Source organism: Ciona intestinalis, chromosome 11, assembly GCF_000224145.3.
Source record: "Ciona intestinalis chromosome 11, KH, whole genome shotgun sequence".
NCBI classification, from domain to species: domain Eukaryota; kingdom Metazoa; phylum Chordata; class Ascidiacea; order Phlebobranchia; family Cionidae; genus Ciona; species Ciona intestinalis.
Window position 1 is genome coordinate 173,604 of NC_020176.2, and position 23,521 is coordinate 197,124.

At 35.7% G+C, this 23,521-nt stretch overlaps 5 protein-coding genes and 2 pseudogenes across 11 annotated transcripts in view; 3 read left to right on the forward strand and 4 right to left on the reverse strand.

Annotated features, from left to right (window-relative positions):
• The first annotated feature begins 629 nt into the window (after positions 1-629).
• On the forward strand, positions 630-8,793 carry LOC100184903 (tumor protein D52). Of its 4 annotated transcripts, none has more exons than XM_018814038.2 (7): positions 630-715; positions 2,645-2,775; positions 3,132-3,268; positions 4,425-4,484; positions 7,190-7,291; positions 7,880-7,940; positions 8,225-8,793. In XM_018814038.2, exons 1-7 carry the CDS (start codon positions 712-714, stop codon positions 8,330-8,332), a joined length of 603 nt encoding a protein of 200 aa, XP_018669583.1. In that variant the 5' UTR covers positions 630-711; the 3' UTR covers positions 8,333-8,793. The 4 variants fall into 4 exon arrangements, with proteins under 4 accessions (XP_018669583.1, XP_018669584.1, XP_026692631.1 ...); XM_026836830.1 differs by lacking the exon at positions 630-715 and adding an exon at positions 2,383-2,578 and having other exon boundaries at positions 8,225-8,736; XM_018814039.2 differs by lacking the exon at positions 4,425-4,484.
• LOC100182535 lies at positions 4,995-6,701 on the forward strand. Its single transcript, XM_002129169.5, has 4 exons — positions 4,995-5,229; positions 5,419-5,575; positions 5,893-6,104; positions 6,460-6,701. The coding sequence occupies exons 1-4, from the start codon at positions 5,091-5,093 to the stop codon at positions 6,597-6,599; spliced, it is 648 nt and encodes a 215-aa protein (XP_002129205.1). The 5' UTR covers positions 4,995-5,090; the 3' UTR covers positions 6,600-6,701.
• On the reverse strand, positions 8,593-13,319 carry LOC100182579 (28S ribosomal protein S34, mitochondrial-like). Of its 2 annotated transcripts, XM_002128752.5 has the most exons (6): positions 11,222-13,319; positions 10,836-10,958; positions 10,272-10,379; positions 9,880-9,957; positions 9,059-9,205; positions 8,593-8,753 (listed from the first exon to the last, which is right to left on the reverse strand). In XM_002128752.5, exons 1-6 carry the CDS (start codon positions 11,288-11,290, stop codon positions 8,658-8,660), a joined length of 621 nt encoding a protein of 206 aa, XP_002128788.2. In that variant the 5' UTR covers positions 11,291-13,319; the 3' UTR covers positions 8,593-8,657. The 2 variants fall into 2 exon arrangements, with proteins under 2 accessions (XP_002128788.2, XP_026692636.1); XM_026836835.1 differs by lacking the exons at positions 10,836-10,958; positions 11,222-13,319 and adding an exon at positions 10,792-10,812 and having other exon boundaries at positions 8,596-8,753.
• On the reverse strand, positions 11,759-12,160 carry LOC113474697 (annotated as a pseudogene).
• Positions 12,208-13,299, reverse strand: LOC100187290 (annotated as a pseudogene).
• A 617-nt stretch (positions 13,320-13,936) lies between the features above and the next one.
• On the forward strand, positions 13,937-22,904 carry LOC100177066 (phosphoenolpyruvate carboxykinase, cytosolic [GTP]). 2 transcript variants are annotated; one of them, XM_002128917.4, is made up of 13 exons: positions 13,937-14,492; positions 16,954-17,062; positions 17,309-17,448; positions 17,722-17,906; positions 18,307-18,510; positions 18,939-19,126; positions 19,618-19,731; positions 20,146-20,299; positions 20,475-20,585; positions 20,851-20,988; positions 21,104-21,199; positions 21,423-21,562; positions 21,823-22,904. In XM_002128917.4, the coding sequence occupies exons 1-13, from the start codon at positions 14,458-14,460 to the stop codon at positions 22,138-22,140; spliced, it is 1,932 nt and encodes a 643-aa protein (XP_002128953.1). In that variant the 5' UTR covers positions 13,937-14,457; the 3' UTR covers positions 22,141-22,904. The 2 variants fall into 2 exon arrangements, with proteins under 2 accessions (XP_002128953.1, XP_009860099.1); XM_009861797.3 differs by lacking the exon at positions 13,937-14,492 and adding an exon at positions 15,997-16,102 and having other exon boundaries at positions 21,823-22,564.
• Positions 22,905-23,266: 362 nt separating this feature from the next.
• The window catches only part of LOC101242501 (WD repeat-containing protein 97-like), a 19,289-nt gene continuing 19,034 nt past the window's right edge, over positions 23,267-23,521 (reverse strand). For both annotated transcript variants that reach the window (XM_018814033.2, XM_026836801.1), the window contains one exon: positions 23,267-23,419. In XM_018814033.2, coding sequence (XP_018669578.1) covers positions 23,323-23,419 — 97 coding nt within the window. In that variant the 3' untranslated portion in view covers positions 23,267-23,322. The remainder of the gene's footprint in view (positions 23,420-23,521) is intronic.

Genomic DNA, 23,521 nt, shown 5'->3' on the forward strand with positions numbered 1-23,521 from the left:
TCTTTCAATGTTCCTTGTTTACTACTAAATGGGACTAAAATGAAGAATGAAAAGGTGTCCCATCTTTCCCCACCCTACTGTATATTAAACCGGTATAGCTTATACGCACATTGTCGTAAATTCATTTGGCATTTTTATTTTTTCATGGCAATACTTTAATTTGTGTTAAATTTCAAATGGACAGAAATAAGATGCAGTACCTAAACTTGATTGACAGGTGACATATTCAGTGCTGGTAAATAGAAGAGATTTTACTTCTCGTTTGTAAGATTTTAAAACTATTGTACAACAGAAAAAAATAGTCGGTATGCTATTGTTTTGGGGCTGTATGTACAATGTAGTTTATTTTTGTTCAAATACAGGTAAGCATATTTAGTTTTCGATTTCTATACAATCATGCGTACGTGTGTTTACGTTTACGCAAGTTACGTTTCAAAGAATTGTTACGTTTGTAATACAAGTTCAAAATTGTTAATTTTAACTCGTTTTGATTTAGTAAATTTTAAGCCATACTAAGTATAATGTACACTCGTTTAGTGTAAATAATCGTACCTTAAGAATTACTTTAATATCAGATGGATGTTATCTATTAAAGTTAGGAGAATAGGCCTATACAGTATTATATTGTATTGTGTTTAACTGCTCAGTGTTTATTACAGATATTTAGTTACGTTTGTGCAACGACTTATTGTACACCTTTTTAAAAATACTATGGGTGAGTATTGATTTGTATTTGTTAGTTTTTTGGTGTGTATATATCATGTGTGTTTTGTGCAAGAGGACACCCATGCCATGTTATAACCAATAAACCAAACAGTATATATGAATACACCATGTGTGTCTGGTGTATAAGATGACACTCATGTTTCAACTTGACAATGAGCATGAGGTGTATGGATAGTGGATACACCATGTGTGTCTGGTGCACAAGAAGACACCCATGTTATAACTCGACAAAGAGCATAAGGTTTATGAATACACCATGTGTGTCTGGTGTATAAGAAGACACCCATGTTATAACTCGACAGTGGGCATGAGATGTATGGATACACCATGTGTGTCTGGTGTATAAGAAGACACCCATGTTATAACTCGACAGTGAAGCATAAGGTGTATGAATACGCCATGTGTGTCTGGTGTATAAGAAGACACTCATGTTATAACTCGACAGTGGGCATGAGGTGTATGAATACACCATGTGTGTCTGGTGTATAAGGAAACACTCATGTTTTAACTCGACAGTGAGCATGAGGTGTATGAATACGCCATGTGTGTCTGGTGTATAAGGAAACACCCCTGTTATAACTCGACAGTGAGCATGAGGTGTATGAATACGCCATGTGTGTCTGGTGTATAAGGAAACACCCCTGTTATAACTCGACAGTGAGCATGAGGTGTATGAATACGCCATGTGTGTCTGGTGTATAAGAAGACACCCATGTTATAACTCGACAGTGGGCATGAGGTGTATGAATACACCATGTGTGTCTGGTGTATAAGAAGACACCCATGGTATAACTCGACAGTGGGCATGAGGTGTATGAATACACCATGTGTTTCTGGTGTATAAGAAGACAACCATGGTATAACTCGACAGTAAGCATGAAGTGTCGTGTAGGTACTACTGCAGCTGTCTCCCTGATACTCGCTGAATATTTTTTTAAAAAAACTAGGGCATTCGTATCGAAATTAACTTTGAAAATGCGCGAAGTCGTGCTGCGTCTGTAGTACTCTGGGTATTGGGATAAAATAGAAGTTTAAGAAAATATGTAACTTTTGTTATTACCTGTTATTTTAATGGACTATTTTTGATTGTTACACATGGTTGTTTATTTTAGCTTATAATGTATTCATGTTGTAGCTCTCTATCAGCACCTTATGGTCATTCTAAATCAACATAAATATCATATTTCCCCATTGTCATAACTCCTCACATACATGAAGTGTTGAAGGGTGCTTAAGCTTATGTAGGGTCTCTTTAACTTGTACAGTATACCAGCTTTAGTTCAGACTCTAAATTATAAACGTATGACATATTGTTGGTGCATTAGGTTGGCAGTTATAAGGCTAAAGTTATATTAGTAATTTGGTATAACTGTGAGGTTTAAATTTGGCAGAAAAAAGTATTTGTTATACTTTCACTTTATACTACAACTGTATGAGTAAGGTCCAATGGTAAAGCACGTATTTGGATCTGGGATTTAGGCCAGAGCCTTTGTTCGATTTAAATTATAGGCTGATATGTCATTTCTTGTAATAAAGTTCCCCAAATTTCCTACAGGAATGGATGTGCATAGTTTTGCAACTGTTTGTAAATTCTTTCTATATATTCATTGTTTCTGTTTGTTGGTAGATTTTCCATTATGATATTCTGTTTGTTGAGTGTATATAATTAAACCATTGAAGTTAACTTGTTACTAAATGAATGAAACTGAAAGTGAAAAAAATAAAAGAATTGAAGAAATTTGTCACGAAGATTCTTACAAACAATATTTAAGTTTAGTTTCTGAGGACATAAATGAAATGTTTGAGTTTTCGGCGCCTATAGTTCGTAACCCACATTTTAATCCATTACAATGTACGTGCTAAACCATATGCAGAAGAATAATCTACATCCTGTAACTTACATATATTTTTATTCCAGCCGAAACGGAACCAAGCGCTCCCACTTACCCCGATCTCTCCACACAAGACCGTACGCCCCCAGCAGAAATCCCATCCACACAAACAGAAGATGATCTGTGGAAGAAAGAAAAACACGACGAACTTGTCAAGGTAAGTTTGCTGCTGTTGCCACCATGCATTAGAATACAGGTCTGTATTCAAAAACTGATCTTATAGCAATTAATTTAATAAGAATTTTTTTGAAACCAATTTCCTGGCATGTAACAAGGTGATCTCACAACAAGGCAGACAAATGAATATGTGTAATGTTTTATTAATTTACTTCATGGCATTCTATTAATAGTTCATGACTGGCTCATTTTTTTATTTAAAACTAGGGTAAACTGTGAAAAATAACATGTTTTCTTTTTTATCAATAAAACATAAAACACCAACCTGATGCTTCATGCACTCTGTGTTAATACCAAGTGTAAACCTCACAATAATCAATATATTACAATCACCAGATAGAGGACGAGATCGACACTTTGCGACAAGTGCTCACAGCTAAAGAACGAGAAGCATCAGAGTTGCGTAAACTGCTTGGTTTGACTCCACTTGGAATATTAAAGGCTGACATCAATAAGATACAAAGTTCACAAGCGTGAGTTGCTTTCTTAATTATGGGTTTAAATTATAAACCAGTTGTGCGCCTAACTTTTGAAAGGAGAGGGTAAAAAGTGACTTTCTTTGGTAATTTAAAGTAAAAAATATTAACCAATGCTACCCTAATACTAACCAGAAATTGCACTTTTAGTAACCGCCAAAATAGTTGCTATTTTACAATTACAGTTAAAAGAGTTTGTGAATCACTGTGGTAGGTAAACCAACCAATTCAAATGGTGACCCAGGGGTTGAGAGACATTGCATTAGGTGTTTAAAAGGAATTTGGTTTAAAAACCACCATACCAGATTTTTGTTAAAATATATTAGAAACATAACCCTGTATTGTAAGATCAAAATGTAGTGGCCACATGTATATAAGGGTCGAGGGCTTGCTAATTATGGTGGTGATATAAGTCAGTCACCCAACCAACTACATATAGGATGGGAGTCTGTATATTGGTTTCTTGTGTTGGATTAGAATATATAACTTAAGTATAAAGCAGCAAAAGAGAAACGATATTAGTAAAAGTTGTTTATATAAAAAAAAATCTTATAAAACTAGGAATATTTAACCTCAGGATTGTATCTCACTTTGCAAGACACCAACAAGGTATTATTAAACCAGAAGAATTATTTTAAGTATTAGGTCATGTCTAGTAGCAACAGCAGTAGTACAGTATTGATGGAGTGATGCAATATTAACATACTAAATTAGAGTTGTATGGTGCACACCGCACATAGGGTAATGTAATTGTGTAATTAGGATAAATATACTTATTGCTTATTTATTTTTTTACATCAATGATGGTATTATAGAAAATGTTTTGGTTCTTCTGTTAAATGCCATTGAGAATAAACGGAAACTATTGAATGAATGGATGTGACTGGTGCATCCTCACGTGGTGGGCAACGATAGTTGTAATACAGGTGTTCTGTTTCATACACATTGTGCCCGTTTCTGAGTTACCATGTATGTAACTTAGTGGGTAATGATTTTGTTTCTTAAACGGAGAACACAAACGCTCATAATAGTGGTAGCGCCGGGTCTTGAACTTGTAAACTCTTGGTTAAAGACAGTGGTGATGACCACGGTGCCAGACAATTGTGGTTCATTTTATTTCTCGCCACAAATGACTCCCCATATGTTACCACAGATACCAATCCACAAGTGCTAAGGTTCATGGTTTGGCAACTGATGTTACATCATCTGAATAGTGAGTTAGAAAGTAACACAACTAATATGCATGGGATGATTAGTTAATTCATTTTCATATTATTTCAAATAACAAAGCACAACAGAGCTATAGAGCTACAGTTATAAGGTATCAACCACACAGTAAAATGAGGGGTTGTGATATTCTACCAGGTCTGGATTAGAGTTTTCAAGAAAATGTGGGTCTAAAACCAATAAAAATTCTAATAAAAAATCGGATTCAACAGCAACTGTGTTTCAACATAACACGGGGATTAATCATTTGTTTAAATATCATCAAGCAAATCAACAGCACCCTTAAAAGCGGTGCTATTTGCAATTAATGTAATTGCTCTAATTGTACTTGCAATCAAACGCTGGATTTTGTTTTTTATTTAAAATTAATTTATTCTGTGACGTCACAATACTGGTTATGTGTTGATAAGCAGCGCAAGATACGTATGTATGTGCGGGCATGCGTGCGAGATGCTCAAACAATAGCATGCTCTTATTTTCTTTCTCTTTTATTATCCTTGCGTGCGGCGAAGCGTAGCAAAGCGACGATGTACGTAGCAGCGCGACGCAACGCACCGTCGCTACTAGCTAGCAGCTAGCTAATCAGATAAAGATGTCTGTGTTCGACTTAGCTCTAATAGCAGAAGTAGAGTCACACCCAAATATTTACAATCGTAAACTGCAGTGTTATAGAGATAGACGGCAAAGAGATTCAGCTTGGCAAGATGTTGCAACCAAGTTAAATACGACAGGTAAAGTTGAGTTTGTTAAATACGACAAGTAAAGTCGCACCAGAGTAGCTGGTTTTAACGACTGCCGTTTTGCTGCTCATTTTCTCTTCGCCTTCTCTTCGTTGGTTAAGACTTAAAAAGTTGGATATTCGCTTTCGTATTCGACGAAATAAATAAACGTATGTGTTCTAATATGTTGGATTCACGCAGTAAACGACTGCCAGCGCCGTTGGAAAGCGCTCAGAGACAAGTATGGTCGCATTCGTAAGAAGGAACAAATAGATTTTAACAACGGGGAATATTTTCCGTCTGAGTGGGATCTGGCTGAAAAGTTATCTTTTTTGGAAGAATTTCGCGTCACAAGAGGGTAAGAATATGTTGATTGTTACTAACAATGAAATAAACAATGCTTGAATTCCTGTTTTTACCATGTCGCTCAAACACAGTATAATTATAAGATATAGTTTATTTATAAGTGCTCGTTCGTTATTAAAACCGAATACCATTTTGAGCATAACAACAATCTACAAACACCTGTATTATAAATTATATTGTTAGTTATTCTCCACTTATTTATAGTTATATAAACACGATTTGGTCTTGCATCTAATATATATTAAATAAAATGTTTTGCATTTATAGAAATATTTGTTCTTTTTTTAATCTTTACTTATTTTATTCCAGTATCAGCACAACTGCCAATGATGACACAACAATGGACATTCTTACAGACAATGACATACCCCCTTCATTACACCCTAGTTTTGCGAATATGAATAACTTTAACAAGCACCCAAAACTTGAAGCTGCACTTGCTATAACAGAGGTAACAGGACATGATGACAGCCAAGCTGTTGGGGCCAAATTTCTTGCCAAAAAACTCAAAGATACAAGAGGTAAATCGTGTTTTTAGCCACGGTTTATTTGATAATTTTACTCAAGTAGTTTTTACCTGTAGCATGTTTTAACGACCTTCTTCTTGCTGCTAATTCCCTTTCTTTGTTATTCTTAATAATATCTTTGTTACTGTATTTAAATAGATAAGTAAAAATATTTTCTGTTTCTTAAAGCGACAGGCTTTCACATTTGGTGAGGTCGATGCAGTAGTACCCGGTTGTGGGGTAATGGGTCAACGTTGGCTCAAATTTCAGGTCCAATGCCTCACCATAAAACCTTAGTCTAATCTTATACTCTGTTATATAAGAGAGAAAAGATACCAATGACCATTCATCCACCAATGTTTTATCACAGATATGAACGACGCCGATGAACTTTTCTTTGCAAGCGTTTTGTGTGAGATTAGTGGATTGCCTCCGAAGAAAAAAGGAAAACTAAAAATTGACATAATGAACTTGGTTCATAATGCGTTGTATGATGTCACAGATGATTAATTGTACTATTTGATTATTTTATGATGTAATAATGAAAACTTTGTGTTAATAATCGTTGATTATTTGCTTTGTGTTATAAGTTTATTGAATAAACGTTTAAATGTTGGTTATTTTTCTTAAAACATTTATTTCAAAAATACTATAATGTGAGTCAAATACAGCGAAAGTTATAAACATCTGTGAAAAGGGATGTAACCAGTTCAAGGTTATTGTATGTTTACACGTAGCAGTAGACTTATATAGAGGCATGTTGCATGTTTTCCTCACAGCATGTCTATCTGAAGGGGGAAGGTGGTTACAGCGGTTGTATCGTAGCCAAAGGGTGCCGGGTTCGAGGTTTAATGTTGTTACCATTGTTGTGTGTTGGGCACTATCGCTCCAGTAGTCCAGTTACTTCCACACTTAATTCTTGTCCCTAATTTTTCTTCGCGTACAACCGTCATTTTAAATATTCCATTCTCTTCGTTGCTATATATTTAATCCGATCTTTGTTACTGTATTTGTATTTGTAGAGATATATAAAACGTAATGTTACTAGATTATTAGTTATCCCCACAAGTACATGTATGTTAAATATTGTTACTCCACAGTTATAAGAAGACGGTTGAAACGTTGAAATCTGCTGAGCAAGCCACGGCATCCGCGTTTAGTTCACTTGGGTCATCTATGTCAATGAAGTTCTCTGAGATGAAGTAAGTTGGGACCAAACATGGTGGTTGGGAGGGACCAAACATGGTAGAGGGGTGGGACCAAATAGTCCTCATGGAACTTTGGGTTTAACTCCTGCTTGGTTGTGATATATTGAACCAGGTTTAAGTGGTGGTTATTTAGAAGCATTTAAATATAAAGGAAGCTAAAGTCTACCTTGTCATCTAGTAAGAGATGCATTGTGTTATGTAATAAAATAATATTACATTCCGTACTTACTTAACGTGATGAAATATGAAAATCCAGAGTGTTTGCTCTCAAATATTTGAATTTGTCCATGGCTTTACTTGAGTTTCTCAAATCTTGCCCATGATAAACTCAATTTATTTTATCCTCAAAATAAATAGCTTTTATTTTTTGCTGCTTTTTGGAGCCGCACGTTTCGAAGAAGAAGCTCGACTTATGAATCGTTGTAAGAATATCTGCTGTTATTTAATTGAGTAGTTTTTATCCATAGTGTGGATAATGAATATCATTTTGTTGCTAATTTCCTTTTCTTTGTTGTTTTGATATTTGCTCTTTTTTGCAGAGGTTTCGACATAATAAACTAATTGTGATGTTATAATTTACAGAAATTCTCCAACTTACAAAAGTTTTGAAGAAAAAGTTGAAGGAGTTGGGTCGACAATCATGGTTTGTGATATCATATGTTTGACTGTTACATCATAATGGTGTTTATGATTGATAAAGATGGGTCTTTTTATTGTGTAACTAAGTGGGGTGTTTGTTATATAAGGCACTTGTGTAATAAATAAACGAAGGAATAACGACAGTCGTTATAATACGGTTGTTCATACACCTTGTGCCAGCTTGTAAGTTACCGATACCCTGTATGTAACTTTGTAGGTGATTATTTTTCTATATCACGGCCAATTGAAGTCAGTGATTACTCTTTCTCATAATAATAAATATTTTAGGCCAAAGTGTCAGGAACACCCCGGGAAACCCCCGCAGCCACCCCTGATGAAACCCCCCAAGCCCCAATTACCCAACAACCCCATGCAGGAGACGACTTACCCATGTAGGGGTCACCCTGATCTTTGGATCCCTGTTTTGTATAACTTGCAATATTTAACCATCGGGTGTGCCCGCTGCAGGGACTTGACATTAAACCCCTCGCTTTAAAATTTGACCCCTCGTTTTTTGGGCTTTGACCCCCCCCTATTTTGACCCTTTTAACTGCTTGCTTATAGAATTAACGCTTCATCGAGTTTAATCAACTTATTCCATCTGCTAGGTGGTGTGTGTTGACAATATTGCGTAGAACTAGATTGTATATTATGTGTAGTTTGTTGTACAAGTGTTTATTGAACATTATTAAGGATAACTCGTTACAAATGAACATAGATATCATATTACGGATCCATCTGGAAGTTTTTGACGTTGGTTCGCGTGAATTCCTCGTTTAATTAAAAGTTTTATCATCGGTTCTTGGTCTTCCCCACACTGGAATAAACAAGCGTTTAATATTAAACATAAAGTGAGATAAAAGTGTTTAATTGTGAAATATTTTCAAACTTCGTTAAAAAAATTAACAATTAAAAATATATATAATTTATGAAATAACAGCTGCATTATTGAATGAATTCTCCAGTAAGTGTCTTGCCCAAGGACACAATCAAAATGGTAGCAGCATCAAGCATATATCTACTAGGCTAAAGACAAGTGCTCTAACCACTTTGCCACAGTGACAGACAAAATATAGTTCATACCACGTTATTATACCAGCTAAATTACAATTACTTTTCTACCTTATCATTCTGTGACTCCAACATAGCCATTAGTGGTGGCATTGGTACGTATAATGGAACTTGATGAGTTTCAGCGGATTGAGGTTCGTATTCTAGGTAAGATTCCTCTTCATGTCTTGGGATTAACCTCCATAAGTTTTCATTTCCCTGTAAGGTTATATCAGGTCAGAAGGTCAAGGTTAATACAGGTCATGACTAAAAGAATGTTGTTGGAAAAGAATGTGTTAGTCTTAAATCTCCAGAGAAAGCAGTTATATAAGGTTTAAATTAGTAACTGCAGCAGCTGAGGAAAAAAAAGAACTTTCGTTGTGAATGAATGAATGTAACTTACTTTATCCTCGCGTGGCTGGAATACGACAGTCGTTATCACACGGGTTTAACACCTCGTGCCAGCTTACGAGTTACCATGTATGTTACTTTATGGGTAATTATTTTTTTTGAGTTTTTTTCTTTATTTTTTATGTATGGCTGATAATCTAGACAACCCATTATTGACCACTGGGTTGGAGCAATTGTCGTTAAGTGTCTTGCCGAAGGACACATACGTCCACAATGGTAGCAGCGGCGAACCTTAAACCCATTACCTCTGGGTTACAGGCAGGCGCGCTAACCACTACACCACGGCGCCGGACTAAAAAAAATTAACTAAATTTATAAATTAACTGAAGTTATAAATTAACTGAACAAACAATCTACAGTGTTTTAAAACTGAAGCTGTATCAACCAGTATAAAACATAGGATATCACAGTTTATTTAAAAATCCTGGAGAAAATTTCAACAGTAGAAAATCTTGTGCATGTTTAAAGGTAAGTAAACGCACATCTTGTATTTCCTTCTCATAACCTTCATTTCTTCCATTTAATGTTTTGATTCCCCAAGCGATCCCGTATTCCATGTTCTTAAATAATAAAGGTAAACGTATTAAGATTGTGGCAAACTATTCAAGGCAGTTGCTTTGTTGACACTTTATAAAACTAGCTATTAATAATTGAGGTGTATGAAACTAAACACCTATGTTATATAACCACTGTTGTTGCGCCATTAGTTACATTTAAATACTAATATACAACTTAATTTATATAAAAACTGGTGCAAACATCAAGGTTATTATTTTGTTGGCACAATTATCTATTAAAATACTCTCTTGATCAAACCCCCTTTTTACCCAAACAGCTAAATGCAAGTGGACACAACTAACACATGAAAACATACTGGTGATTTTAAATCCGCATGAACTCTCGTGATTCTCCAGAATGTTGGTGCAGAATGTATGATGTCATCGCATGTTGTGAACAGTCTACCCACCCCCCACGATGGTAACTATAAAGTAAATATTAATATAGCCGTTTTAAAATAATAAAAATAACTTTTTACTATTTAACCATAGATTACTGTGGGGGAAGACGGGACACCTTAGGCCAAATATTTAAATGTCCCGACGGTGTTTTATCAATAACAGTTTTGTAATTCTTTAAATGCTCTTTGTTTACTACGAAATGGGGCGAGAAAATAGAACGAAAAGATGTCCCATCTTATCCCCACCATACTCTATGATAATTTTTTTTTGTAATGTTTAAATTAACAATTTTCTATTTATCTCTTTGATAACTAAAGTTACCTTATTGAAACAACAGAGAAATAGGAATGAACAGCAAATGACAGTCGTTAAAACACTTTGAATTAAAGGTGCTGTAAAAAGGGCATCAGTTAAAAAGCCTAGCTTTTAAATTACTTTCATTAAGATATCTTTGTCACACAGCAACAATCACAAGGTACCTGTGATAATATTTGAAATAATTTTTTTTCTTCTTTGTTTCTCGTCCGCATGTTAAGTGTGATGTTTGGTTTGGTTTTGAACATTTCACATAATGGTTGGGGATATTTCTTGGTGATGTGAGCCTGGGTGTGAGGTTTATGTTAATATGGATTTGGACCAGAATTGTCCCATTACCCTAAATGTTGATATTAAAACGTAAAAAAATAATTTTTCTTTAACTGCAACAAAATGAAACACTGAAGAGAATGTACATACAAGCAAAACAACAGTCGTTAAATCATGCTGTAGGGGCTGACTATTCAATGCGTTTATGGTACACCAATGTCACCACAATGGATGTACTTTTGTCACTATATATTCATTAGGTAACTTTACACTAACTTACCAGTAATTTTCGTTCAATTTTGTGCGCCATATTTACAAAATTAATAAACACCTGTAACAAATTTAACATTTTATCAAATTTAACACATAACTTTTAAGTTTTACACAAAATTATACAACAACAACACTCTTTTTTTCAAATGTAACTTAAAGTTTAACACAAAATAACACAAAATATTTTAACTAATAATCCAAACAAAACGAAAAGTTTAATGTTCTAACTACAGGCGAAAAAAAATTGGGGTGGCAGGGTGGACACTGGGCAGCGCTGGAATCCATTTAACACCATCATGTGTCTAACTATAGTAAGTAACACTGCATTTAACTAACTGTAGGACATAGGCTTATACTAATAATACTATATTTATAATGTGTATATAATTACCTAACCACATCTAAATGTCTAACCATAGGTGTATGACTGTGTGTTCAACCATGCAATATAACTTATGTACAATGCGCATATACAGTATATATGATATACTATAATACGTATATGTATAATTATAACTAAGTCCAGCATCCATATTGTCTCAAATCAATCCATGTTTTTAACTTTGCTTGAAATTTTCAATCTCAGCAAATCTCCGATGTCACTTATCGCTTCCAGAGCTTTATTTATTTGATCCTCGCTTAACGCCGAAGAGACACAGAACCTGACTCTTGACTCCCCTAGTGGTGTAGATGGAAATCCAGCAACCACAACTCCGAACCCACGATAGAGCATCTCACGTGAGAAACAAGCAATATGAGTGGGAAGGTAGGCAAGCAGGGGGATCACAGGGGAATCTTCGTGCCCGTAAACTATGAATCCAAAAGTCCGGAGTTTTTGACGAAAATGTTTTGTATTTTCCGCAAGTTTCGTGATTCGTTGTTTGCCTTCTTGTGACATCATAAGTTCGAGGCTTGTGAGTGCTTGTTGTGCGACGGGGGGCGACATAGAAACAGCATAACAGGCTGAATGGGAGTTTGCTCGAAGATGTTCAATCACTCACGACTGCCTGCAATATAACCACCGGAGGCACCAAAGCTCTTGGTGAATGTTCCCATCAAAATGTCAATCTCTGAAGGATCAATGTTGAAATAATCAGTAACGCCTCTAGCGTTAGGACCTAGCGACCCAATACTGTGAGCCTCATCGAGGTAAACGAATGCTTTATATTTCTTCTTCAGCCTCACAACCTCTGGTAGATTAACAATGGTGCCTTCCATGCTGTAGATTCCTTCCACAAGGATCAATATTTTCCTCCATGGTCGATGAGTCCTTGGTCTTCCCCCAACGATTGAATCGCGCAGAATCCTCTCCAAGTCTTCTGTATCGTTATGTTTGAACACACGGATCGTCGCACCTGATATCTTGCACCCGATGGCAAGTGAAGCGTGGTTGCATGCATCACTGATCACTAAACACCCCTTACCAACAAAACACGGAATATTCATCGAATTAGTTGCGAATCCCATTCCAAACGTCAAGCAATCCTCAACTCCCAAAAACTCGGCCATTTTTTTCTCTAACTTATTATGAATCTCGTGATTTCCAACTTCGAATCTACTGCTACAAACCCCGACCCCAAGCTTGGCCACTGCATCCACAGCGGCATCTGCACATGTTCCTTCATTCTCAGCAAACCCCAGGTAGTTATATGAACCCAAGTTCACAATGTTCCGGAACACTTTACCAGTATAACCCAAAAACTTTCCACTGCTTGAAAAATCCCTCTCCCTGATGTCAATCAAAGCACCTGGCACTGTACATACAGGCCTGTGTAATACGTCATATCCTCTCTCTATGACGTGCCTGACAAAGAATCTTTCAAACGTTGTGTACAAAGGAACGAAATCTTTCATGTCCTCCCTCTCACATACACTGGGCTCGGTATAAAACACATGCCGGTTCATAAAGTCCCTCAACCACCCAAACAGCAATATAATTGCCATAGCAACATGGTTACGGGCATACACCCACACAGAAGGAGCATCGTAGGAGTTCTTTGCATAAATTTTTTCACTTTTATCTTTCCTTCGTAAAAGTTTGTGAACTGCGGCTTTCTTCACTTTAATGTGTTCCCCTTTCTCCATAACTCTTAATGTGGCTTGCAAATGAAATACAAACTTAAAATTTACTGTTAAAAACTAAATGAAATCGAAATTATTTTTCAAACAAAAATATTTAAAACTCGTGCTATGGGGAAAGTCCCAAGATTTCATAGAAACACCATTATGTAAAATTACTTTCGGGGAGTAGCAAATAATAATTCACCTTTAAAACAACATAGGTACATTAAATTACCGCACTTTTTACACCGGGTTACAATATGCATTTAACTTCAGGTTAAAACGAGTTTTTATCGTTTTTTGTTGCGACCTTTTTTCTTCCTTGTCTTATAGTCGCGAGGTGACGTTTAGAATACGTGATAAATGAAAGAATGACAATCGGCAGAGTCAGCAGATGTGACGGTGTTTTATAGTAGCAGCGTTTGCATGGAACCGATGATTTTGTAGTTAGTACTGGACTGTTGGACTATTATTCAACCGGAAATAGGAATGATTCATGTGTTTTTAATTTGTCAACAACAGTTTTTTAGTCGTTTGACTCATTTTCATTTAAAAAATATGAGTATTTTTAATGTTAAAAGTCGAATTTAAAGTAACCTTTGCATATAAATATTGTTAATATGCTAAACTATACTATGCATAATAACATTGTTAAAATGTAAGACATTTCAATGTTTATGTTATAATTTGAGGTCAAATCTTTTGTTTCACTGTTTATTTTCATTTTATATTCACTATTGTATAGCATTGTGTGGCTTGTTTGTTTACTTTGCTTTTGAATTTTATTGTATTTTGTCTAATTTGTTATCATTTTGTGTTCATAATATGTTTCTTATTCATAGAACGAAGCTGTTTTAGTTTTAGACAACACTAGTATCGACTATATTATATTTTGTTATTATGTTATTTCATATGTTATTTATATTACGAGTGATAATTTTGTTCATAAATATTATTGTAGTAAAACATATCTTGCTGTTATGTCATAGTAAAAAATGGCTTTCATGTGATACAAGGTCCCACACATGTGTTAAACTAGTGCACTCCCTGCTTTTAATATTGTAATACAAACATTAAATTAAGTTTTAATCATTCCATTAATGCGAATTACTTGAATTCAAATTCCAGGGTCTAGTTTTTATATTTTCATTATAAATACCTCAGGACACATTGACCAATAGGATGGCGCCTCTAACTGCAATGCTTCTCGTACGATTGTAAGTTGTTTATTAACAAACAATACCATTGTTTAATTAACAATTGATAACACACACTTGATAAGTATGTGAACATTGTTTGACAAAGTTTGTGATTAAAAATAACATATTTAGAGAAATTGATTCCTTAATTTTGGTATATATTATTCATATTGTATATTGTGAAGCGGTTTTAATATTGGTTAAATTATTTTACTTTCAACCAAAACGTTTTGATTCTGCATGTTTAGGAATCAGCATTGTTTGTAATAATAGAAAGCACAGATCAACCTCTATGATGTCATAAACGCCATTCAATACCGTGTAGAGGTTACTATTGCGAAATAATCCCCGCCTCACCTAACCGACCAATAGGAGCGCTTCTTTTGTTTGTCCTTTGTACGTCACAAACCGGCTTTAAATCACCTTATTCTCTCTCGACGCCTTCTTCTCATACGTGGCTGTCGTAAAATATCAAACCGTGAAAATCTGCGGTAACAATGTAAAGTATACGTCGCAAATGTTCACGCTTAACTCGTTACCGGCATGGACGGATTGCGCAATCTGCTGACCGAAGCAAAATTCTCCCAAAATTTTCCACGTCACAATAGCAGGGTTTGAAAGTGGTTTCCTACCGTGACGGAGCTACCCAATATCGGGCATGGTAATCTTATTTACCGATTGTTTGCTTACCTGGGGTAAGGTGCACGCGCGATGTCACGTCTACAGTGTTGTTCAACACTATGCGGCGTGCGCCCATGCACGTATTGCCCCATCGCGACGTCTAGCGGATGCCATTTTAAACAAAATATGTTTCTTCGCTTGGTTGTTTACCTTGTTTATTACGTGATAACGACCCACGCGTTGTAATATTAACCTCCTAATGAGATTTTGGAATATTCGTGAATCTGTGACGTCACAATGCCTTCAGTGTTGGTTCAATCGAGTACGCGATATCGGGAATCGATTTGTTCGATTCTTACGTCACATAACTGTATTGTTTCACAACTATGGATTGCATAAGGTGGATTGTTTTATGACGCAACAATTTTTCATATATGGTTTAACATCCCTTTTATTACGAAATTTTATAACTTCTATTAAATATTAAAATGGGCGTGTCACCACCGCAGCCACGCCCCTAGTATTTGGATAAACCGGATTTTCTTGTCTTTACACGACTTATTGTGCCTGGCCCACAATTTCAACCAATTACGGCCAACCAAAGAAACGTTGGTCCAATCAGAATCCACCATGGTGGGCGTGTTTAGGCGTGCTTGTATCCACCAATCAGAAGACAGATATTTTTGTTCATAATTTTGCGTAAAATTATAAGTTGACACGTCACAATGACATTGGTAATTTAATAAACGATGTTTTTAGTTTATTCGAATTTCTTTTATGTCGTAACAAACTTCCTCATTATGCAACAACCATATGTTATTTCATCATAAACGTCTTAAAGAATCGCGACTATCGCTGTGTCATCGGTAAGCATAAAATCGTGTGTGACGTCACAGTTGTTTTTTTCTACCGTCACGAATGTCTTGTATATAAGAACGCGCGCATGGAGGGACAGGTCACTTGTTGATTCACAGACGATATAATACAACTATCATGGGGGAAATATTGTAAGTACAATTTGTTCTATGACGTAAAAATAAGGAACGCCTAGGTGCGAGTTTCCTTTATTTTGTAATAATGAAGTTCTCTTATTAATGTTTTAGCGATCTTTTTCAGGCAGTGAGAAAATTAGTTTAAATTCTAAATTCATGAAGTCTTATTATTTTTGCGTTGTAGAGCAACGAGGTATACTAACACCGGTGTTCTATTTTATTCGAGTTTAGAGTACAAGCTACACCGTATTTAAGTTTATTTTGACATTGCTTTTGTTTTACCGGTAGCGTGTTTAAAAGAATGTCGTTTTTTTTTACTTTGACGTCACAAATTAACCTTTCATTGTGATGTCATAGGTGTGATTGTTATTCGACAGAGATTGGTTGTTTTGGTCGGTCATCATTACTACAACTTTCCTTGTTTTATTATTACCTAACAAACGAAGTGTCACCGAATCGTGATACGGTGATTATGACACACTGTTGCGTCACAATACTAATGCGAATCATCACGCGCTTTCTTAAAACTAACTGCCCGTTGTTTGACACGGATATGACGTCGTACAACCGGATGCGTTGCTGCATTTATATTATTGCGTAACAAACTGACGTTAAATTCCGTTATATACGTTTAACGAAGTTTAAATATACTTACCGGCAATTGCTTCGGACCAGTGGGCACTAATAGCGTGTTCAAATTGTCAGGCATACAGAAAAAAACCTTCACCCACAAATTACATACATGGTAACTTACAAGCGGGCACGAAGTGTATGAAACAGAACACCCGTGTTATAACGACTCCCGTTGCCCCGCCATGCGAGGATAACCAAGTTACATCAATCACCAATCACTGTTTTTATTTCAGACCAAATTCTTTATTGTTAAACGTTGGGAGAAAGGCGACCTCCATTGGCTTTGCAAGATCGTTAAAAGTTGTGCATGGCGATCTAGATAAACTACCCTCACAAATCAAGGTAACTGTGGTTTAGGTGGTGTATAGGGTACCAGGTTCAAGGCTCACTGCTGCTAGGTTGGTTGATTTTGACAGGAGTGTGGTTATTGGGTGTTATAGCTCCACATGGAGAATGAGGTGTATAAAGCTACCATGTAGAATATCGACTATGTCTCAACTGTTATTAAAAATGTACCAGAATCTCATCAAATAATATGATGTTTATTGGGGTATTGTTTATATTTATAACATGTTTATGTTTACCCAGAGCTTTATCCTTGAGAAAGAGAAGTTATGTTTACCCGATGAAATCCACATCTGCGATGGAAGCGAGAATGAAAACAAAAGTCTTTTGACGCAGATGCAGAAAGATGGAGAAATTAAACCTTTACCTAAATATGATAACTGGTGAGTTGGATTATCTAAGGTTTCTGTGCATGTAGGCCTAGTGTATTTAAGTTCTATTTACATACTAATGTTAGGATGTCTTTTTCTTTAGTTTACACTGAAGTAAAGGACTTGTTGATATTTAAATTGTTCTATTCTACATTAATGTTAAGGAATTGAGATTTATGCCAGATATGAGACATCTATAAATTTTAAATTTTAGGAACAAAACATTACCAAAATATTTTTCTGAATAGTTGACCTCCTTTTTATCAAAGTATATTCACTGTACAGTTGGTACGCTCGTACTGATCCAAAAGATGTCGCTCGTGTTGAGAGCAAGACCGTCATAACCACACCCACAGAACGCGAAACAATTCCCAAACCTCGCCCAGGGGTGAAAGGAACACTTGGCCACTGGATGTCACCAGATGACCTCGAAACCGCCATCGGTGATCGATTCCCGGGGTGCATGAAAGGTTAGATCATTTTATATTATTTCTATGTTGGTTGCAGTTTAGTTCATTGTTCCCGGCAAAATATATTTCCAGACACATGATATGTCTTTTCTTTGATTACAGTTTGATTTTTTTTTATAAAATTATCTTAGTTTATTTTTTTAATTATTTTAATCTTTGCTATCATTTTTGAAGAGATATATAATAGTTATGTTATGCTAATTGAAGTTTTTTTACCTAACTTAGCATTGTAATATTACTGATATTTCATTTATGCGCATTACTATTTAATATATAATATATCTCTTATATTATATCAACGATGTTTAGAAAAAGCACAACTATAATTGTTTGTTTTGTTTCTACTAAAACACAAAATTATCGTTTCCACCTGATAAATATACCCACAACTATATTCCAGGTCGCACAATGTACGTGATCCCATTCAGTATGGGACCAGTAGGTGGCAGTATTTCAAAATACGGAGTTCAACTCACAGACTCCCGTTATGTAGTAGCAAGCATGAGGGTGATGACACGTATCACACCCAAAGTATTTGATCTGATTGGTGAAGATACTTTCGTTAAGTGTTTGCATTCAGTTGGATGCCCATTACCCCTTAAAGGTAAGATCTTGTTTGTTAAACTATTCCTTAAATAGATAACTCGTATGTGTAATGAATCTAATCATTCCATTACAATTTTTCAAGTTAAAAAAGGATTTTCTGTTGAGTTTCAATACAAACATAATAGTCCATATATACTAACAATTTCTTTCTTTCAAATGCTTCGGTATAAAACTAAAACCGATGTCAGAAGTTAAAACTTAAAATATATATATTGGCTGTTATGTTTGTATTAATTATCACTAGAACTAGGAGCATGTGTTTAATGCACTTAAGCAGCTAACCTATATTAAATAGGATCAAAAACCTGTGTTTTATCTACCTAATCTAAATATATGGGCCAAAAAGTTTCTTCAATTATCTAGTTATTTGTAAGTATTTTGCATTACTTTAAATTGTCATATATCAAAACAACCCCCACCCCCCAGCACCCCTTGTAAACAACTGGCCATGCGACCCAAGTCGTGTCCTTGTGACCCACAACCCCGCTAAGACCGAGATCGTATCATACGGGAGCGGTTACGGGGGAAACTCATTGTTGGGGAAGAAATGTTTTGCGCTTCGTATCGGCTCGACGATCGCGCATAGGGAAGGATGGCTGGCCGAGCATATGCTGGTGAGGATTGAATCAATAAAACTTATGTTATGTTTGTTCTACATTATATGTTTCTGTCTTGAACTTAAATGAATGAATGTTGATTTTTTATTTTCACAAACTGATGCAGTTTATCTGTAAACTGTAATCATGGCATCGTATTGGGTCTTATGCTTGGTGGATACAGTACCTTGTACCATTCACAATTATGAATGCATGTAACTTATTCATCCTCGGATGGCGGGGCAACAACAATCAATATAACACACTAAACACAGTGTTTTGTTTCATACACCTCGCTCCTGCTTACGAGTTGCAACGTATGCAAATTCGAAGTTGTTTGTTTTGTAATAATGCAAATATTGCATCATGCCATTGTTTGTGATGTAATGTATTGCGAAACTTTTATGATGTAACAATGAAAAGTTTGCCACTGCTTGTATGTCCTGTTAGTCAAACAATATTAACTTTGTGACACAATAATGAATTTCAACCCTTTTATGACATCACAGATCCTCGGAATCACGAGCCCTAGTGGCGAAAAGAAATACATTGCGGCCGCTTTCCCAAGTGCTTGTGGAAAAACCAACCTCGCCATGATGGAACCTACTTTACCAGGGTGGAAGGTACGGGTTGAGTATGGGGTGGGGAGTTTGGAGTGGTGGGCATGGAACTTGATGGAAATTTAAGATGACATATTGATTAAAATGACAAATTGAACATACGAAAGATCACCCCACATGTGACACAGTGGTATGCGCGTGTCCTTCTAGTGGAAACGTTTACTTGTGTGACATAAATATCAGATTTTTTGAATTTTTAGTAGACTATTGGGTGGTAATGTTAAGATGCAATTTTACTCTTATGTTTTAACATTTTGGTTTAAATCATGTCGTACATATAGAATGCCATGTTTGTATTTGAACTGTGTTTTGCAACCAAGTAGTTAAAAATGTAGCAGACAAAATATGATTGTAATAAAAGTTGATTTTTTTACCAAAATAGCTATTTCTATAATATAACTATAATATATCCTCTAGGTGGAGTGCGTGGGCGACGACATCGCTTGGATGAAGTTCGACACCGAAGGGCGCTTGAGAGCCATTAACCCCGAAAATGGATTCTTTGGCGTGGCACCAGGAACCTCTATGAAGACCAACCCTAATGCATTGAAGACATGCATGTCGAATACAGGTGACATGGGATGTCTGGTATATGTGGTCTCTATGTTTGGTATAAAAGTCATGGTCACCAAACTTAATGCAGAGGAGGCTGTTAGACACCCAGTCTTATAAAACAAATTTAACTTATGGATTGTTTATTGATTAATGCGGTGCAGTAACCACAAATAACGAAACCATTATGACAGTTTTCACGAACGTCGCGGAGACATCGGATGGTGGTGTTTACTGGGAGGGAATGGATGAGACGCCACCTAATGGAACCGTTACCTCGTGGTTAAACGAACCGTGGACCACAGGTGATTATGATGTCACAGTATTTTATATTGGTCGATTATAAAACAATGAGTTTATATAACACTTACTTTTGTCTTATCTAACACCAAGGATGGTTAAAACTAAAACTTAACCTCCTTCAGTGTTTAATTGGAGATATGAAAGTGTTATATAAACACTAGTTTGTTACTTAACAAATTATAACAATGAATCTTGTCTTATAAAAGTTGAATAAAACAACTTCCACTATGACATCACAACAACTCATAACCCCCATTGTTTCAACAGAAAGCACGAAACCCGCAGCTCACCCAAACTCCAGGTTTTGTTGCCCAGCAAGCCAATGTCCAACCATAGACCCTAACTGGGAGTCCCATGATGGCGTTCCTATTGATGCCATTATATTTGGTGGGAGGCGACCAAAAGGTGGGTTTGATTGACAGGTAGTGTTTGATTGACATGTGTTGTTTGATTGACATGTTTTGTTTGATTGACAGGTGTTGTTTGATTCAGCTAAATAAACCTCTGTATGTTGCTCTAGGTGTCCCTCTAGTGTATGAATCATTCAACTGGCAACATGGCGTTTTTATCGGAGCTGCGATGAGGTCTGAGTCCACTGCTGCTGCTGAGCATAAAGGTGAAAACAAAAGCCATCATAAAATACAACTTGTTATGTAATAATCAACTGTAGTTTTAAATTATGCGAGCATTGAACCTGTACCTTGGCTGCATGCAAGCGGGGTAAACAACGTGACAGGACATTGGTATTAAGGTTTATACTAACAAATAACGTCAGCTTCAAGTTAACAATATCACATAGATTGTTACATCATAATCTTAATACCATTGTTACATCACAGGTAAAGCAATCATGCACGACCCATTTGCGATGCGACCTTTCTTCGGTTACAATTTTGGGCATTATCTTCAACATTGGTTAAATATGGATCAAGCTGGAAGGAATATGCCCAAGATATTCCATGTCAATTGGTTCAGAAAGGTGAGGATTTAGTGGTTTATCATTATTGAGTGACTACCTTGGTAGAGTCTCTCTATGGTAGCACCCTGGGTGTTGGGGTAATATGTCTACATCCAAGGTCATTTTTATCTTATACTGTGCAAATAAGTTATTTCATCCACAAACTTACAAACATGGTAACTCGTAAGTGGAAACAAGGTGTTTGAAACAGATGGAAATAAAACTGTTGTTACCTGTTATACAATATTTTCATTCATTTATCTTAATATATTATTCTTTAGGGCGAGGACAACAAGTTTATGTGGCCAGGATTCGGCGAAAACTCCCGAGTTCTTGAATGGATCTTTAAGCGTACGAGTTCGGAGGGAAATAACCTGGTCCGGGAATCTCCCATCGGGTATCTCCCCACCCCTGATGCCATCAACACCTCGGGACTTGGTGAGGTTGATATGAATGGTTTGTTCTCCATCCCCAAGGACTTCTGGTTGGATGAAACTGAAGCCATCCGCAAATATTTTGATGACCAAGTAAACGACGACCTACCACCAAAAGTCGCCCAAGAGCTCAGTGATTTAAAAAGTCGGGTGCAAAAAATTTAAAAACAACATTTTTTCTACCATTGTATTTTTCGCTTCTTATTGTTTTGTCATAAATGGTCATTGTCACAATTTTGTTATTTTGCCGTGATGTCACAATCCGATATCATGTGATGTCACAATTGTTTCTCGTTTTAGAGAGAAAAGAAATTGTTCGTACAAAAAAGTTTTTTCGCGATACATTTTTGATTGAGGGGAGCTGCTGTTGATAATTTTACCTTGTGTGACCACACACTCACCTTGTGTGACATCATATTTAGTATTCATAGAAGTGAAAGAGTGTGTTGTATAAGATGGGCATTCCCCCGTTATGATACTGTGTTTGTCTATAGGAAAATTAGATGAAGTTTTAAAAAAGTCATTCTGAGATTTATTTAAATTTGTATTTTATGAATATTTAAAGCAATTAAACCTTGATCATAATAAAGCTTTGTCATTGGGTTGGGCGACTATTCAGGGTATGCAAGCGGACAGTTGTTCCCCTGACTTGAAAGGATAAGTTACATTAATAAGGTATAATTTGTTAAATTTTTTTTCATGGTTACGTGGCACTTTGTTCTTCCAGTACTATTAGTAACTTGTCTCTAGCTAATGTTTGTTACTATGTTTAGAATATATGAACATATTTGCATGGCATTTGAGCAGCTTTTGTTAATCTACGATTCTGAAGCTTTGAATCCTTCAACATCGCAAGCATTTATTTCAGTTGTTTAGTTGGAATTTAAATATCTGTAAAAAATATATTAATAAAATTCTATTAAAATTCATTCAATTCACATTTGCAACATTTGAAATTTTTTAAATGTTTACATAGTTTGATTTCATGTTCGCTACTACTAAGTCATTTATTAAAAAAAGGTGAAAAGATCACAAGAGAAACAATTACCAGATAGTTCTTTCGGGTTTCTAGTTTACCTGGTTGCAACAGCATATACTTAACTTTATTTAGGTTTAACATAAGTTTGAAATATATCGATGTTTCAGTTTTCTTTTGAAGTTCCACTGTATATTTATTTTTAATTTTATAACGAAGACTTAAATTTGTAAAATTGCTCTAAATAATTTTGGTATCTATATTATTCTGTGATGTCATGTTATGTTGTAATCTGCTGTGATGTCATAGTCGCTGTTTAACCAACTCACAATCCTTTTTATTCTAAAACAACCAGGTTTATTACAAAACAATCACTCAAGATGAACAAAGGAACGTTCTGGAATGAAATATTTTTGAGCGGGTGACTTGAGGGTGAGTAGAATTGGCTGGTATTCTGTAGCGTCATATCTGGAGGATAAATAAGTTGTTTTAATCATAAAATAAATTTAATTTATATCTTGGCACCCAGTAATACGGATGAAAATAATTAAAACAACAAAGAGAAAGGAT

Bases quoted from the DNA above. Each gene is read 5' to 3' on its own strand.
- LOC100184903 (XM_026836830.1), top strand. From the start codon at position 2,422: ATGAATGAAACTGAAAGTGAAAAAAATAAAAGAATTGAAGAAATTTGT. The intron at 2,776-3,131 runs GTAAGTTTGCTG...TACAATCACCAG, and splicing joins AACACGACGAACTTGTCAAG to ATAGAGGACGAGATCGACAC. The intron at 3,269-4,424 runs GTGAGTTGCTTT...ATGTTACCACAG, and splicing joins AAGATACAAAGTTCACAAGC to ATACCAATCCACAAGTGCTA.
- LOC100182535 (XM_002129169.5), top strand. From the start codon at position 5,091: ATGTCTGTGTTCGACTTAGCTCTAATAGCAGAAGTAGAGTCACACCCA. The intron at 5,230-5,418 runs GTAAAGTTGAGT...GGATTCACGCAG, and splicing joins AACCAAGTTAAATACGACAG to TAAACGACTGCCAGCGCCGT. The intron at 5,576-5,892 runs GTAAGAATATGT...ATTTTATTCCAG, and splicing joins GAATTTCGCGTCACAAGAGG to TATCAGCACAACTGCCAATG.
- LOC100182579 (XM_002128752.5), bottom strand. From the start codon at position 11,290: ATGTTAAATTTGTTACAGGTGTTTATTAATTTTGTAAATATGGCGCAC. The intron at 10,959-11,221 runs GTAAGTTAGTGT...CCTCACACCCAG, and splicing joins AAATTGAACGAAAATTACTG to GCTCACATCACCAAGAAATA. The intron at 8,754-9,058 runs GTAGAAAAGTAA...TGTTTATTCCAG, and splicing joins TGGAGTCACAGAATGATAAG to TGTGGGGAAGACCAAGAACC.
- LOC100177066 (XM_002128917.4), top strand. From the start codon at position 14,458: ATGGCGCCTCTAACTGCAATGCTTCTCGTACGATT. The intron at 17,449-17,721 runs GTGAGTTGGATT...TTCACTGTACAG, and splicing joins TTACCTAAATATGATAACTG to TTGGTACGCTCGTACTGATC. The intron at 17,907-18,306 runs GTTAGATCATTT...ACTATATTCCAG, and splicing joins ATTCCCGGGGTGCATGAAAG to GTCGCACAATGTACGTGATC.